This window comes from Photinus pyralis, unplaced genomic scaffold (assembly GCF_008802855.1).
Source record: "Photinus pyralis isolate 1611_PpyrPB1 unplaced genomic scaffold, Ppyr1.3 Ppyr1.4_LG1, whole genome shotgun sequence".
Taxonomy (NCBI): Eukaryota; Metazoa; Arthropoda; class Insecta; order Coleoptera; family Lampyridae; genus Photinus; species Photinus pyralis.
Window position 1 is genome coordinate 14,011,855 of NW_022170249.1, and position 15,537 is coordinate 14,027,391.

The 15,537-nt window shown below is 34.4% G+C and overlaps 1 protein-coding gene across 1 annotated transcript; it reads left to right on the forward strand.

Annotated features, from left to right (window-relative positions):
- Nucleotides 1-5,247: 5,247 nt before the first annotated feature.
- LOC116174785 (allergen Tha p 1-like) lies at nt 5,248-5,913 on the forward strand. The gene is made up of 2 exons (XM_031492778.1): nt 5,248-5,487; nt 5,636-5,913. Exons 1-2 carry the CDS (start codon nt 5,295-5,297, stop codon nt 5,848-5,850), a joined length of 408 nt encoding a protein of 135 aa, XP_031348638.1. The 5' UTR covers nt 5,248-5,294; the 3' UTR covers nt 5,851-5,913.
- Nucleotides 5,914-15,537: the final 9,624 nt, after the last annotated feature.

Below are 15,537 nucleotides of genomic sequence, written 5' to 3' on the forward strand. Positions count from 1 at the left end.
ATCGTCGTCGAACTGTCGAACTGCTAATTAGGGTTGTTTTACAGCAGACGCGTTATTAATATGTGCATTTATTGAAGTTAGTCTATATTCACTATGCTGGTCAATTGAAACAGCTACAATCTTATACCCTTCGAGATAAACTGAAGGGATTCTAGAGATTCGACATACATGGAATGCTATCATGAGACCAGATTGTAGCAGTTGCACATTTCAGACCGCATGTTATATCTATGTACTACACGGTATAATCTGCGTGTAGGTACGCGGGGTTCTCTCAGTGACAATTGACAAAAATCGCAACGTAATGAGCCTACAAAATTAATAAACTTTTTTTTATTTGTAGCTTTAGAATGCATCCAAAGCTTTTTGTCTCGTTTTTTTCATAATCTGTACTTTTAAACTTTGGATTGATGGGCAAACTTTTAGCGAAATGCTATTCATAGATATACCAAGCACCCTGGGGACCACTAAACACCGTCAATTTAAAATGAAACCCCATCAAATAATAATGTGAGATAAAGGAAGGAAATACAAGAAATAAAAGCGAGAACGGCAAACTTAAATTCGCGGATGAGCAACAAAACAGACGAATGGCTCGTTTAGAAAGGGAAGTAAACAAGAGCAATTTGATGCTTCACGGAAGGAGAAAGAAAACTGTAAGTATTTATAAATTATGGAAGAATTACAGTCTTATAGGAGAAATGGGGAGAAATTTACCGTATAGGTGAAATGCATCGAAATAAAATAACACGATTACATTTATAAATGGTGGTGAATACAAAATTGAAGATTTGAATGAAGAATATGAGACCGCGAGGGCCCCGCTCTTACTGAGCATACTTGTAAATGGCCTTAGGCCAGCCATCATCATCATTATCTGTTAGAAGCGAACATGCAACTTAAAATGCAAGAGAAACAAAAACATACTTGTAAAAGGCCAATGAAACAATAAAATCATATATGTTAACGATTAAAGAAACAGTAAAGGTATACGTCCAGAAAATTGAAATAAACTAAAAGAGTAGGCAAGAATGGGAGAACATGAATGTTGAAGGAATATGGCAGAAAGTTAATGAAATACGTAGTATTATCAGCATCAGCGGTTGAAATATGTGAAACAAGATTAATAAATAAAATTAAACAAGATGGTGGAACCAAAATATTAAGGGAGAAGTTAAGACATACAAAATACAAAGAGAAATGGAAACAGTATTTGAGTAGTTTTAATCAGTTAAAAAAGTGACAAGAATTGCAACGAAACAAATAAATAAGATAGCAGATCAAGGAGCTAGGGAAGACATTATTTACGGCGAAGAAAATTATAACCATGGACGTGCCAGTATTGGTAAGCATGATGTAAGCAATGCGGAAAGAAATGGTAGCAAGTAGAAAAGAATCGGTAGAAATTCTAGAAAGAAAGCAAGAATACCGGTGAGAATACAAATAGACAAATAAAGACCACAAATCAAAAAATCAATAATACAAAGGAAGAACTCAGTTAAGAGAAGAAATTAGTTGTGAGAAACAAGATCGCACAAGAAAATTCAGTGTCTAAAAGAAGAAAATTGAAAGAATATACGCACAAGCAGGATTAATTCAACAGGTCAACCATGAATTAGAAAAAATTGGTAAAAGAATAAATCACCAAAAAAGCAACTGAAATAACAACCAGATAGTACCACAAAGTGAAAAGATATTCTAGTAGAAAATATCGAAGAAAAATCACTGTCCCTGCGCTTTGGGGCCATCTTTTTGTGCCCGTCCTACGAATTTACAAATTTGATAGTATAGAAAATGTTCTATGTGTAAATCAATTTTTAATTATTAGGTAAATTAAATTTGCACTGGCCATTATAATTATATTGTCAGTACGACATTTAACAAACAAGTGCCTTTGATTGACACTGAAATTGTTGACAATTTATCAATTTTAGGTAAAACTAGAAAAATAAAATACGGATTTGTATGCAACAAAATATGATTTATTGCATATAAATCTCACGCTTTGAAAATAAACGAAATAAATTAAGTGACAATACAGTGAATTCAGCGCAAATTCATTTATTTGAGTTTTGCTTTTTTGTTAATAATGTTCAAATTTACAAAAATTTGTTGTACAATTCATATTGCATTAGTTTCTATTAGAGAGAAACACACCCGCGGGTTAGATAATATGCGAAGGAACATCTCTGTTTGAAAAAGATGATAAGTGGACTCGTAAATGGATTGATCTCACACATCATAAGCGCTAAAATAACTTTGTGCAGATCCAAAAATTCATTGTACAATACACAGACTAACAACACGTAAAACAATTATTGTGCATCTGTTATTTGTGCACCAATCTTTATGAAATTTTAGAGTTTTCGGACCAAGAGTGTTAATTTCGAAAAGCGCTTTTTGTACATCGTTATATTATTATCAAGTAAGCTCTGTGATATTTCACAGAAAACTCAGTAAATTTAATCACCGATCATGAATCCAAGGAAAATTCTGATATGAATAAAAAAATAGTGATTTTGCAAATAATTATTTAAAAAGTAGGAACCATTAATGCAAAACATACCACCCATTGCCACCTTAATTGCGAGACATTTTCTGTCTGGGACCAGAGTTGGGTGGAGCGTTCTAAAAAACCACTCGAGCGCTCTAATTTTCTCAAAAACGCTCATGAGCGAAAAAACCGCTCGAGCGCCGAGCACTTTAAATAAACGCTTTTCAAGCGAAACGCTCGCCAGCAGTACCCAGCGACTTAAATTTAATTCGGTTACCAAATACGCCTATTATCCGTTTGTAAACAACATATTGGATAACTACACTCAGGTGCAATAAAAAGTTTCCAACTTTCAAGTTTTAAGAGGGCTAACACAAACAAGTTAAAAACGTGGTCACTCGAAGCCGACGAAAGTGCATTTTCCCCGCACAGAATCAGTAATAACTCGTGACCAATCTAAAAAATCTTTTGTCTTTCTAGTCTCGGGGCTGTGCTACACTGTATAAGAAAGAAACCACAACAAAAAAGCTTAATCTGGAGGACTAATCGTGGTACAGACGGACTGACAGACGGACAACAACGGACACTATAACTTTTTTAATAATACACGCAGAAAAAATTCTCTTCTTGGAGCAAGCCTCGGCACCATAACGAACCAAACAGCGAAAAATGTATAACAAAAGAGCGAAACAGCCGTCGAGACGGACAGACGGCTTGACAAAGTGACCACAACAGCACATTTTTTTGTGGAGATGCCCGAAAATAGGGCGATTATTGTTGAGTTTACATTATTCAGCCACTAATTTGGAATATAAATTATAAATAACTAGATTCGGCGAGGGGAGTTAAACAAATTTGTTTGTTTGTGTTTTGTGTTTTGATCAAAATTCATGTGACCGTAAAAAATATATAGATCAAATTCATGTTTTGGTCATTGAGATAATGCTCTTGGTCTTTTTCCCAACAATCTTGGTGCATAAATAACGATTTTGACATATTTTGACCAAAATTCATGTGACGTCAGAACACACATGCGGTTATCAAATGTGCATGTCATGTACTTTTTCAGCATCAAGATAATGCGTTTGAAAGCTTTTAAAACTCCAAATTCATGTGTATAATTTTGGGTACATTTTGCTCTAAAACTTTTGACCTATACCAAAGAAAAGAGTTATATTGAATTGTTACGCATCTAAGAGTCATAGGGAATAATCTAGCCAAAGTCCGAACTCGATACATGACCTATAGGGAATGAAATATGTTGATTTCTATTATATTGAGTCCGCAGTTTTTCCTGTTCTCGATTCACTCGAAGTGCTATAACCAAAATGCTATAACTTTTGACGGACGGACCGACGGACGGACGACAATACAAAACTATAAAGAAACTGAGGATCCTTAATAAAGATGCCAAGGCTCAAGAGGAAACTCCGGAGTGAAGACAGCTGACAAAGACATAGCAGCCAAAAATACGAAAATCGATCAAAGGAGTTCGTTACTGTAAAATTTGTATTGTTGCGTGTGCATATAATAAATTAAAGTAAAAAATCATAAAGATGCTTAATGAATGTATACGAGGTTTAGATCACAATTTTAAAACGTACATAAGATCATTAATATACATTTTACTATACCGGGTGAATACTTTCAAACCGAACATAGGGATTAACATGGGAAAACAGTTTTTCGCAGCTTGTTGCTCCCCAAATTAACTTAGAGGGTTCATAATGGCACCACTGGAAAGAAGATTTTTTTCTCATCTAACTAAATGCGAATTAGAAGTTTTATTTGTATTTTCTCATTATTGTATCAAAAATTCGCAAAATAAAATGAACTCAGAAAATCATGTAGCCATGACCCGTAGATTTAAGCATCCGGAATTGTCAAATTGAAAAACTATCTGACGTATGGTCGATATTGACGGAATAGAAGTTTGATTAAATTCCATACGGAAAATAAATCTCGCACTCTGCGGTAACTATTACCGCCGTAAACGTTTTTTACAATAAACACATTTTCCTCAATGGACTTCATCGTAAGTTTTGTAGTAAGTACAAATTAAAATTATTGAGAGTTATCGTACTTTGTTTTCATGAGTACCGTGATTTTTTAAACCAAGTACACATTTTAACTACCTAATTTCGCAAAATAATAATTAAACGTGCAACTAGACGTTAATAATTTGCATATGATAAATGCGGAAAAAAATCTTCTTTCCAATGGTGGCATTATGAAGTTAATTAAGGGGAGCAACAATCTGCGAAAAACTGTTTCCCCATGTTAATTCCCTATGTTCGGTTTGAAAGTATTCGCACCCGGTATAACGAAAGCTTTCGTGCAATTGTCATTAAGGAGACCATGACAATATTCGCATAAGTGTGTATACGTCATATGAAAATGAATAAATGAAAGTAGAATTTCTCAAAAACTGTAAGTGCCATAACATCGTAATGGAAAGAATATTACTTCTTCGAAAAGTTATAATTTATTATCCATTAAAATAACAACATTTACTTTGAATGCCAAGTGCAGCGATATTTGATACGGATGACCAAATTAATTTTTTTTTAATTGACGTTAATACCATCTAATCAATTTTATTAGTTTTTGGGATATACGCTATGTTGCGATATGCGGTAAAAACTAGAAATTTAAAGAATGACGTAAGGTGTTACCTTAACAAACAACAAGAATTTGTTTTGCCCCCTCTGTTTGTATACACAAATATTTCCCTATAAATGGCCACAGAAGTCAGACAGCAGTCAAACGGTAATTAGTCGTTGTAGTGAAGAAGTGAAAAATGAAGACCTTACTTGTTGTACTTTTTTTTACCATCATTGCCGCAACCTGGGCACGTCCCAAGGAACTTTATACTGACGAATTCGATAACATTAACGAAGACGAAATTCTCGCAAGCAAACGTCTCGTAGACAACTACATCAATTGCGCCAAGACTGGTAAAAAATGCTCCCCAGATGCACAAAAGTTTAGAGGTAAGTTACGCAGTTTATTTTTGTAATTGTGCTCCTCACTGATATTTTGTAATGAGTAAAAGTAAAGCATATTTCATTTCATTATCTTGATCAACGACATTGTCAATAAAATGAAAGTGTATATGTTTAATTGTTTTTTAACTTTTAGAATTGGTTCCTGACGCTTTAAAGACACGATGCGAGAAATGCACCGAAACCCAAAAGAAGAAGATTAAGAAAATCCTTAAATGGATCGTTGAGAATAGGCCCAATGACTTCTTAGAAATCGAATCTCTATTCGATAAAACGCACGAGTACAGAACTTTATACGCAGATGACCTGAAGAAGGAAAACATTGTCCTACCTCCACTAAAGAAGGCTTAACTAATTTACTAAATTTTAACAAATGTAATATAACTAGAAATAAACTGTTTGTTTAAAATTGCGTATATTTGTTTTAATCGAAATGTAAAGGTGGTTGATTTGGGCTTGGTGACCACAATCAGTCGGCCTCTTCTCATCAGTGTTTGCTTCGAATTCCATTTTTGAATAATTGCAAGATGTAGTTGTAAGAAGCCATGATTTCTCGGGAAAAACGCTTTAGGGCGCAATCTAATTTTCTGGTAGGGACGAAAACAAACCATTTAAATGTAATTAAGTTGATAATTACCTATTAAGAAAGTAAAAGCAACAGGTTTTTATGGTATTGTCAATAAATTGTCCTTGTGGTCTATAACAGAAGTTCATTTGTCATTCTCATATGTCATGTATACCATATGCAAATATTGTCTTGTTGCGCTTACGCGAAAATTGTCATGGGGCCCTTCTGCCAGAAGTGCTGGAAAATATCAAATACGAAAAACCCGTTGCTTTCTTTATACCGGGTGGTGACTTAAACAACGTACCATAGGAATTTCAATTTCAATAGTAATTTACTTACATGATGGAAAGCAATGGCCGTGATCCCTAGTTAATTTTCATTGGTTTGCTAACTCTAAGTTGGTCTACAAAAACCGCTGATGTAACAGCATTGTACTTATCTCTTTCCCAAGGAAGCTTAATTCACAATGTCAGAAACGAAACATTATATTACATCTTTTTATCACGTAAAACACCAAATTTCGTCAAGATCAGAATTTTTTGCAGCCCCGTTTATAAAAACAGGCGGGCCTCCTTGGGGGTAAAAATTTTAGAAAAAGTTTTATAAGGATGTATCTTTGTCACCCTTATGGCCGCTAAAGAAGAAATGCTAATTTCAGCACTTTTTTGAGTCCCTCCCAAACGCAACCCGTTGGGCCCTCGGTTTATTTGGAAAAAAATATGTATTTTGATCCCCACTATCACCAATTTTTTTCTACATACATACTTATATGTTTCTCTCTATTTAAACCACAATTATTATTAAACATTAATGTTAATCTCTGAATTTATTTACAAAAAGCATTTTTTCTTTACACAATTGAAAATAGAGCACTGTAAAACAAGTGTATCTAAATGCACCCAAAATACGCCTCTAAAATTGATTTCATAGTGTTTCTAATGTAATGTAAATTGTACCTAAGGTAAAAGCAATATATGTAGAAACATTGCGCAAATATACAAATAGAATTTTCTTAAAAACCACAAATTTGCTTTTGCACCTACATCAAAGAACTTCATTATAATTTAGCGGCTTGCTGCTGACGCATGCAATGAAGGGAAGACGTCCGTCTCAGCATAACGTCGCGAGGGGAATTGAATTTAATTATGCCCTACACAGATACAGTAATCATGTTATGAACGGTTGCTTCTCATCTTAGAATCCTCTTACAAAATTTCTTGCTCCCTTAGGGTTAAAACTTGCGGAAATTTGCCTGCGTAACATAATTGGCAGAGGATTTCATCAAACATTTATTGAAAAACGCCTTTCACGCTGCGCTAATTTTTCGTTGCAATAATGTTGCAGACATTAATGGATGGGCAATATGTACAATACAATACGAATACAGTGTATCTATCTTGTTATATGTATCACTATCATTCAATAGAAATGCAAATGGTTTGTAGTACATGTAAGAAATATTATCCTATTCGGCTGGGACATATCTCTATATTTTATTTTGTTTTTAGGAATTTTTCTGAAGACAACCAAAAGTTCAAGAGTGAGTAAGGGGATGCCGAAGACTGAAGATCATTTTATCCTAACCAAATTCGTGAAAGGGGCATTATCATCGATACTTGTGGGGAAGAGGAATACTGTTATATCAATTTAACGACCCTCAAAGGACAAATGAAAAGTCTTAAATAATGGCCGATGGCCGTTAATAAATAACTGCCAAGGCTGTCAAGGACTACTCATTTTTTAATGAAGTACGACCGCCAAGTACTTTTACAGCCAGCAGATCACCCTCATTTTCTATAAGCATAGTAACCCAAAACGAATGCCCTGTGTGTGTATGTGTAGTGTGTATATAATTCCAGATTGTCTAGTTTTAAGAAAGTCGAATGATTTTGGAAAACCAACAACCATGTATGGTCAGTGCCGCGTTTTCGCCTAGGCACAGTAGGCATGAGCCTAGGGCCCGTTGAAATTAGGGGCCTGCGAAGATGCATGCATCTTTGATAGTTGACGATATTCATATTGCAAAGAAAATTACATTAATATATACTGAACACTTTGTGCTACGACAAAATCATTAATACATTCGTTAACTGTTCACTCTAAAGTTAGAAAACAAAAGATATAACTCTCTATTAGTAGTTAAATTAAGTTAAATTAATAAAATTGAAACCATAAGTAGGTATACCTGTGTTTTTATGAGATATAAGTACAAACCAGGGGGTAAGGGGCCCTACACTATTTGTGTGCCTAGGGCCTGGAAAAGGTTAGACGCGACCCTGTGTATGGTCATCTGCAAAACAGAACAGAACAGAAAATAGCCCATTATTTCCTGTTCCGGTAACATTTTTGATTTTTTTAACTGTATTTGTTTACCTTTAGTCTCCAAAAAGGTTAATAAAATTTACCATATCAGAATTTCTGGTTAAAAGCGATTAAATAAATAGTAGGTACTCTATGAAATGTCAATAGTGTCAACTCAAAACTAAACAGCACAAACCATTTGTTTGATTGAGTATGGGATCAATTCCTTGCGCTTAAAAAAAGAGGTGAATGAAAGGATGTATATCAGGATATAATGGGCGATCAAAAAAGGATTGACGTCGAGTCGCCTTTGGAAGTTCAAGTTAAAGATGTAAACAAAAATTCCAAAGGTCACTCGACAGCAACTCTTTTTTGTTCGCATGGTACTCATATAATGGATATCACTACCTCGAAAAAGAAAATATATTTTGGTTCTGTATCTTGTTATTCATTTAAAAACATGAGTCTTATCAAACGACCCTCGTATCAAGTCATTATGTCATTATTACCAATTAAGACTACTTAACTCAAGTATTTTGATGATTTAATAAAGTAAGCGTAGCCAAAGGCTACCATGATTGTTTGTTATATCATTTAATAATGGTTTTTATTCAATGGTTATATAAAACGCATCTTAGCGATAAACCAAGAATTCGCTTTAGAAATCTTTAAAAAATGATAGTAAGGGGCAGCAAATAAAATCCACGAATATACCTATATGTTAACTAATGTAAATCATTTAGTACCTAACATTTGACAACAGTAAATAGTCAAATATGATGATACTCGTTAGAATTGAGAAAGACTGAAACGGTTGTTTGTTACTTGACTACTTGGGTTCAGAAATAAAGTGTTTTAACGACATAACGCATTTCATATTAAAAGTTCAGGCTAAATCCTTGACAAATCTTACATATAATTCACATAGAATTCCAAAATGATCAATTTATTGCAGGGGTTATTAGTGAAAAGCATACGCAACTGCCATTTGAATGATTACTTGTTCATCTAAAGGGGGCAAGATTTGAATTAGAGCACCCCTTGCATTCTGCATAACGCAGGAGATAAGACGGTAGATAAATCGCAACCTAACTAACATCCGACATCTCAGATGGTCCAATGAATATATCGATTGAACACGAAACCAAAATGGCTTCGAAATAATATGAAAGATAATATGCTACCTCGTATGCTACTCAATTATATTTATTTATGGAAATAAATGGTTTTGCATTTATCTCATGAATTGTGACTTACACTACCTCTATAATGAAAGCTTCAACAGCATGCTGAATTAATTTTCTTGTATTATTTCAGCTATTTTTATATTCGTGTCAGCTTACGATCAAGTCACTTGGTTTTAAAATTGCCGTATAAATAAACTATAAGAGGATACATTTTTATGTTCACAGGGTGGTTCAAATTCGTGGCTCACCATTGGGGTTTACTTAACTGAGATACAGTGTAGGTTAAATGAGAGCAAAGTTTACCCTTGTTGTAACTAAAGAAACACATTTGAAATTTTTGAAAAATCTTTGAGATATCACCGAAAAACTGGAAATATTTTATTTCGGATTCTTTTCCCCTAGTTGAAATGGACGGAAATGGATGGTTCCCGTTAGCATCTTCAAGGGCATTTTTTTCGAAGAATTTAAATCTGTTATTAGAATTTCCATAACACGCTAGATGTAGAAGCTACTGCTCTTAGTTCTTATGAGCGCCATATTGAATTTTTACGGAATGAGATAGGACAAAAAAATAAATTCATTTGAATGTATTGCCATCACCTGATTCAGCAAGATCTAGTACCCGTGGATATTTTGTTGAAAAATTAATGCAAAACTTCTGATTTTGAAACTTTTCCTGTAAAAAGCAGGATAGTGTGACGTCATTATTTTTCTTTTTTTGGCTTCATTCCGTAAAAATCTAACATGGCGCCCAAAAATAAGAAAGTAGTAGCCTGTAGCTAACGTGTTATAGAAATTCTGATAAAGTGGTAACATAATATGCTAACGGGATCCGTCCATTTAGGGGAAATGTAAATGATCATCAAGTTGCTTAAAGAAAAATTACTACGAATGCAAATTTTTATATTATCTTATAACGTGAGGTTAGTTCGGCGCTGTAAAACTCAAACCCCGCCGCATAAACGGCCAGCTAGCTCAGATTCTTAATTAAAAGAAGGGCTCGAGATGAGAATCTTCCACAGCGGTTTGTTCGTTTGGGCATATAACATAAGTTTTTGATCTTTGGTAGTCACTAGAAATGATTAGTTGAGCGCCACCCAATTTTGCACAAATTCTGACCTCTCCTGTATAGAAATTGGGAAAACACAAGAGAGCCAAATAATAAATTCACTACGAGCAATTCTGATTTATTAATCCTGACAAAACGGTGCAGGATCGGCAAATAAAATGTATCTTCAATACGACAATAACAAATACTTTAAATGACAAAAATAATCCCCAAATAAATTCCTGAACACTTCCCTAATAATTACGTTACCAGCCCCCTACAACAATGATCGAGCAAAAATGTAGTTAAGATTTCAATGGATTCAAAGATTGAATTAAGTTAACCCGAATAACAACTCATATAGGCAACACTGGGTACAAGTAAATTAAAAATCTTACCTTGAATAACACATACGCTGTCTTCTCCGAAAAAGAGCTCTCCTTCGAAGTTCCAGTTCTGTAACACAAAAACAAACCCCAAGCTACAACGCTCGGAACGATTATATGAGCCGGAAGGGCCAAAAATAGCTTACTCGTAGCCGGCTCGTTTACCCATACGTTAAATACAGGTGCGTTGCTCTTGAAGAGAGTCACGACCTCAAACACTTGATGCGAACAAAATACAAAGCTCCGATCATAAATCGTCGGAAGGTTACACTAGATTAACGGTATTGAAGCAAATAAAAAAAAGGTTGTGTAAAAGATCGTATCTTCCGAAAATTCCACCATCAGCTGGTCGCTCCCGGTATCGTTTAGGTGTTAGCGCTTATCTACTCGGTGGTACGCCGGATAGCTGCCGGCAATCAACAGGTGTTCGTACTCCGGAATATTCGCAAGATGCAAATTCATTTACCTACAAGGATTCGTCTGTACAAGGATTGACCTACTACATGGATTGACCGGTACAAGAATTCGTCTACTACATGGACCCCCTAAAAGTAATGAAGATGTAACACTCCCTTAACGAGATTTTTAATAACATACCTGAAATCGTCAGGAGGGTAATGAAAAATACTTAAATCAATGAAATATGGAAATTATCCAAGAGGTTGTGAATCTGAAAGAATTTTAGATAACATAACGTAAAAGAAAACCAACGCCATTTCACTTACATGTAGGTAGGGCGATGAACTTCAACCAGATATATAGCCTCGCAATGGAGAAAACGGCTTCTGAGTTACTCTACTCGACAACGCCAATAAAAACGGTAAAATTGCCAGAGATTTTACGTGAATGATGGCAAATATTACCCACTGGTTTAAGAAGAATTCACAATGCCACGCTCTACAACAAGTACAACCTCGTTGGCTTTAAAACGGAAATGAAGTGAAAAATTAACGCGATTCTGCGCAAGGAAAGAAACACGCGTACAAGTGACGCCATCTCACCTATATCCTTCCTAACCTAGCAAGCGGTAATTTTGAAATTTGAATATGAATAAACTAAACTGTTACAATCTATCTATACTTAAGTACCTACCCATGAAAACAGCAACGATAATTTTCAGAAATTTTTCTAATTTAAGTAGCGGTTTGAATATTGAAAAATGGAAACTTGAACACAAAAGCAATAAAAAAATTTGACTTAGGAAGGAATATGCCAAAAAATTCTCTACAAATGAATGATTGCCGAATATGGTAAGAATGTTCTGATTCAAAAATCTGATAGGATTCTTGGACAAAAAAGTATTAATTTTCAGTTATTGCAACGATATCGAATAGAATAACGTTAAAAAAACTTGGTCATACCGAGGTTATTTTTTGTAATGTTGAACATTAAATTTTAATAAATCTTTTGGAAAGTTTCTTTTGTCTGCGATAATAGGGCTGGTAGAGTCGATTTTTTATAGCATTGTATGTCATAGGTAGTGGTCAAAGCTATTTTGGTTTGAGTTTATCTTAGAATCTGAAAACAAGATTTTGTTTTCCAACCTTTTGGGCTAGTTATTGTGTTGCCTGAGACAGTATTGTGGCATTTCACTGTAACTAAACTAGTTCACATTTTTCTTTAAGACGAATCAAGATCTATTTCAGTGCCTGCCTTAGTTCCCATTTACTAACGTGTAATTGTCTTTCAGCGGGCATTTAAGAAAATAAGAACCATTTCGTTAAAGAATAAATAAATAATGTTGTTTTATTTCCCTTCCTATACAGGATGGTGACTTAGATAATGTATCATAATGATTTCAATGCACAATTCATAATATGCGGTTATTGGCTCCCCAATTTATTTTAAGGTTCTTTGTAGAGAAAAATTTTCACAATATCCATTTTGTGCACGAAGTTAATCCGCAATTTAGAGTAACGGCATTTAATTTCATTATGTAATGTATCTATTTTCACCTGGAAAAGACCAGTGCTTTTTACAAAACAGAACAAACAATTTAAATTAACAAAATTTGGAAATAGTCCGAGTTTACAATAATCTTTTGGAAATTGATTGTGGGTGTTCCTCAAATTTGATTTGGAAACCATGGTAACTTAGATTTCGACAGGTGTCATCATCATGGATCAACTAAACGAGAAAGTAATTTTTTATACATAGGTATTGAGAAATTGTTCACTCATAGATTGCCATGAAATAAACATATTACAGAAGTGAGCGCGTGACAGAGATAACCTCTTGTCATCACCCAGAAAAAGTACGTACCTACTTATGTATATTTTGAGGTTTTTTCCTCTTCTCCTATTGACTGGAAAACTTGGATTCGCTTTTCTAAGCTTTCAGCAAACATTCCTTTGTATCGGGCGATCAAAAATGATTGGCTGTCGAGTCGCCTTAGGAAGTTCAAGTTAAATAGGATTTCCCATGTAAACAAAAATTCCAAAGGCGACTAAACAGCCAATCATTTTTGATCGCATTGTATATAAAAGGAGACTATCTAAATAGGCAACGGATAGTATCGATCTGACTATAGTATGTTTAGCATAAATGATAAAATAAAAGAAAGGGTGTGAAATCCGACGTAAGAAGAAATTCCAACAAGCAATTTGATGCACGTTTAAAGTAAAACACTCCGTACTTATGCGTAATCTCACATTTAGTCATGTAATCAGTTAAAAGTTTCTAGGTCTGAAGGTCTTACAAACATAATCCTGTTGAAAATTTCAAATTCAGTTTCTCCTTCAGGAGACGTGAACGTTGCGAAGGCAAGCCTTTTTGTAAGTAAGTCCGGAGAGTTAGCAAACTACAAACTCCTAGAGCCAAAGAGATCCGTTGGCTTTGCATTATTTACAGCGACACGATCAATTCCTTGCACTTTCGTTCTATTTATTGAAATGGGTTGGACAAAAATAGGGTAATACAACGTACGCAATTTCTGAGAGTAAGCGAACTTTCTAATTCTCTTGCATTCCAAAGGAAAAAACCCGATCGACATTCCCGCAGAGTTTGAAAAGTGCTCGAGCAGCCCTTTCAAGATAGTTACGTACCCATAAAACAAACCGGCCAATATTTCCTAACTATATTTATTACAGTGATACACCTAGAGCAAGTTTCTAACTTAATAATCTAACCTAAGCTTCTCTTTAGTTCCTAATTTGTATATAAACTAAGGGAAGCGTCTAAGCTTCAACAAGTTTTGTTGTACGAAATCAGAAAACAAGCACGTAATTAAACCGACGGAGAAAATTAAATTGAGATAAAAATGCTTTTTGCGTGATCACGACAACTATAAGATAGATACATTTGCTTAATTTGTGGGCCAAATTATTTACTCATTAGTGCGGCAAAATCGTTTTCTAGTGACATTTAGTTTAACCCGATGGTCCTATAAATATTAATTTTGGTATATGAACACAACTCCTAATTTGATTTGTGCGTATTGGCGACACGCTCCAATTGAATTTTGAGACCTAATGTAAGGCATAAAAAACTAAAGTCTAAAGCAAATACAGAAATTACTAAATTATGGCGCCAAGATTTAATTAATATGCGTTTCTTGCGATTTAGAAAAATATCGTTACTGAAATAATTGTACGTATTAACATTTACGACCAAACACAGTCCTTTTTGTTAACTTTTATCCACCAACATAGTCGATTCGTGATGTTGTCATAGCAAAGATAGTTACTCTTTGGTCATAGAAATATTCATCCGGCCGAATTGTAAATTTTGGATTAGGGGATTTCTAAAAAATACAGTTTTTTATTATACCTGAACTACAATCTCCGTTTTAAACACTCAAATGCGTGCGAAAAAGGGCCTTTAAAACACACGTGCTTTAAAGTTGCTAAGTAACGATACTTCAAGTATGACTTTTGAAACTGTCATCTGGATGAAATAAAAAAATCCTCTTAGGTCGCTTTCTGTAAATGCAGAACATTTCTTTGGCTTTTGTACCTATCCTTTGGTTGAAGCTTTCACAAACGCGCGTAATTTAGGGTATGCTTCCAAATCTGTTCCACTTTTTAATCGCAGCATTGCTTTAAAGTTTTGAATGAATGCACCAAAATATAGAAGATTTAAATACCTTTGACATTTCCTTCATATATGCCAGCATTATGGATGCATTTAAGACTGTATTCGTAAGTAACTTCCTATTCATCCATGGAAACAACTTTTCATATTCTTTATAATAGGCTTTACTGGAGTTGGATTTTACACCTACCAACGTTTGTTTAGATTTTACAACAATCGATTTAATGGACGGTGTATTATCTTTTTCAACGGAAATCGTTTAATTCACATTGACGATGATTTTTTAAGCAAACGTCAAGTGACATTTCCATGGCAATCGTGAAATTACGAACACCCAGCCCACTTAATTAGACATGTATTCGAGTATAACGTCAATATGATTTCATTGTATTTCCTATTTTTAAATTATACTGCAGGTATAATAAAAAATACTATAAGATACACGTGTATAATTGGTCTTTAAAGCACTTGCAACGTTAAAGGCACTCCGCTTTGCGTCGTGCCTTTAAACTCGTT

Coding starts and splice junctions, on each gene's coding strand:
- LOC116174785 (XM_031492778.1), top strand. CDS start 5,295: ATGAAGACCTTACTTGTTGTACTTTTTTTTACCATCATTGCCGCAACC. Junction 5,488..5,635: donor AGATGCACAAAAGTTTAGAG/GTAAGTTACGCA, acceptor TTTAACTTTTAG/AATTGGTTCCTGACGCTTTA.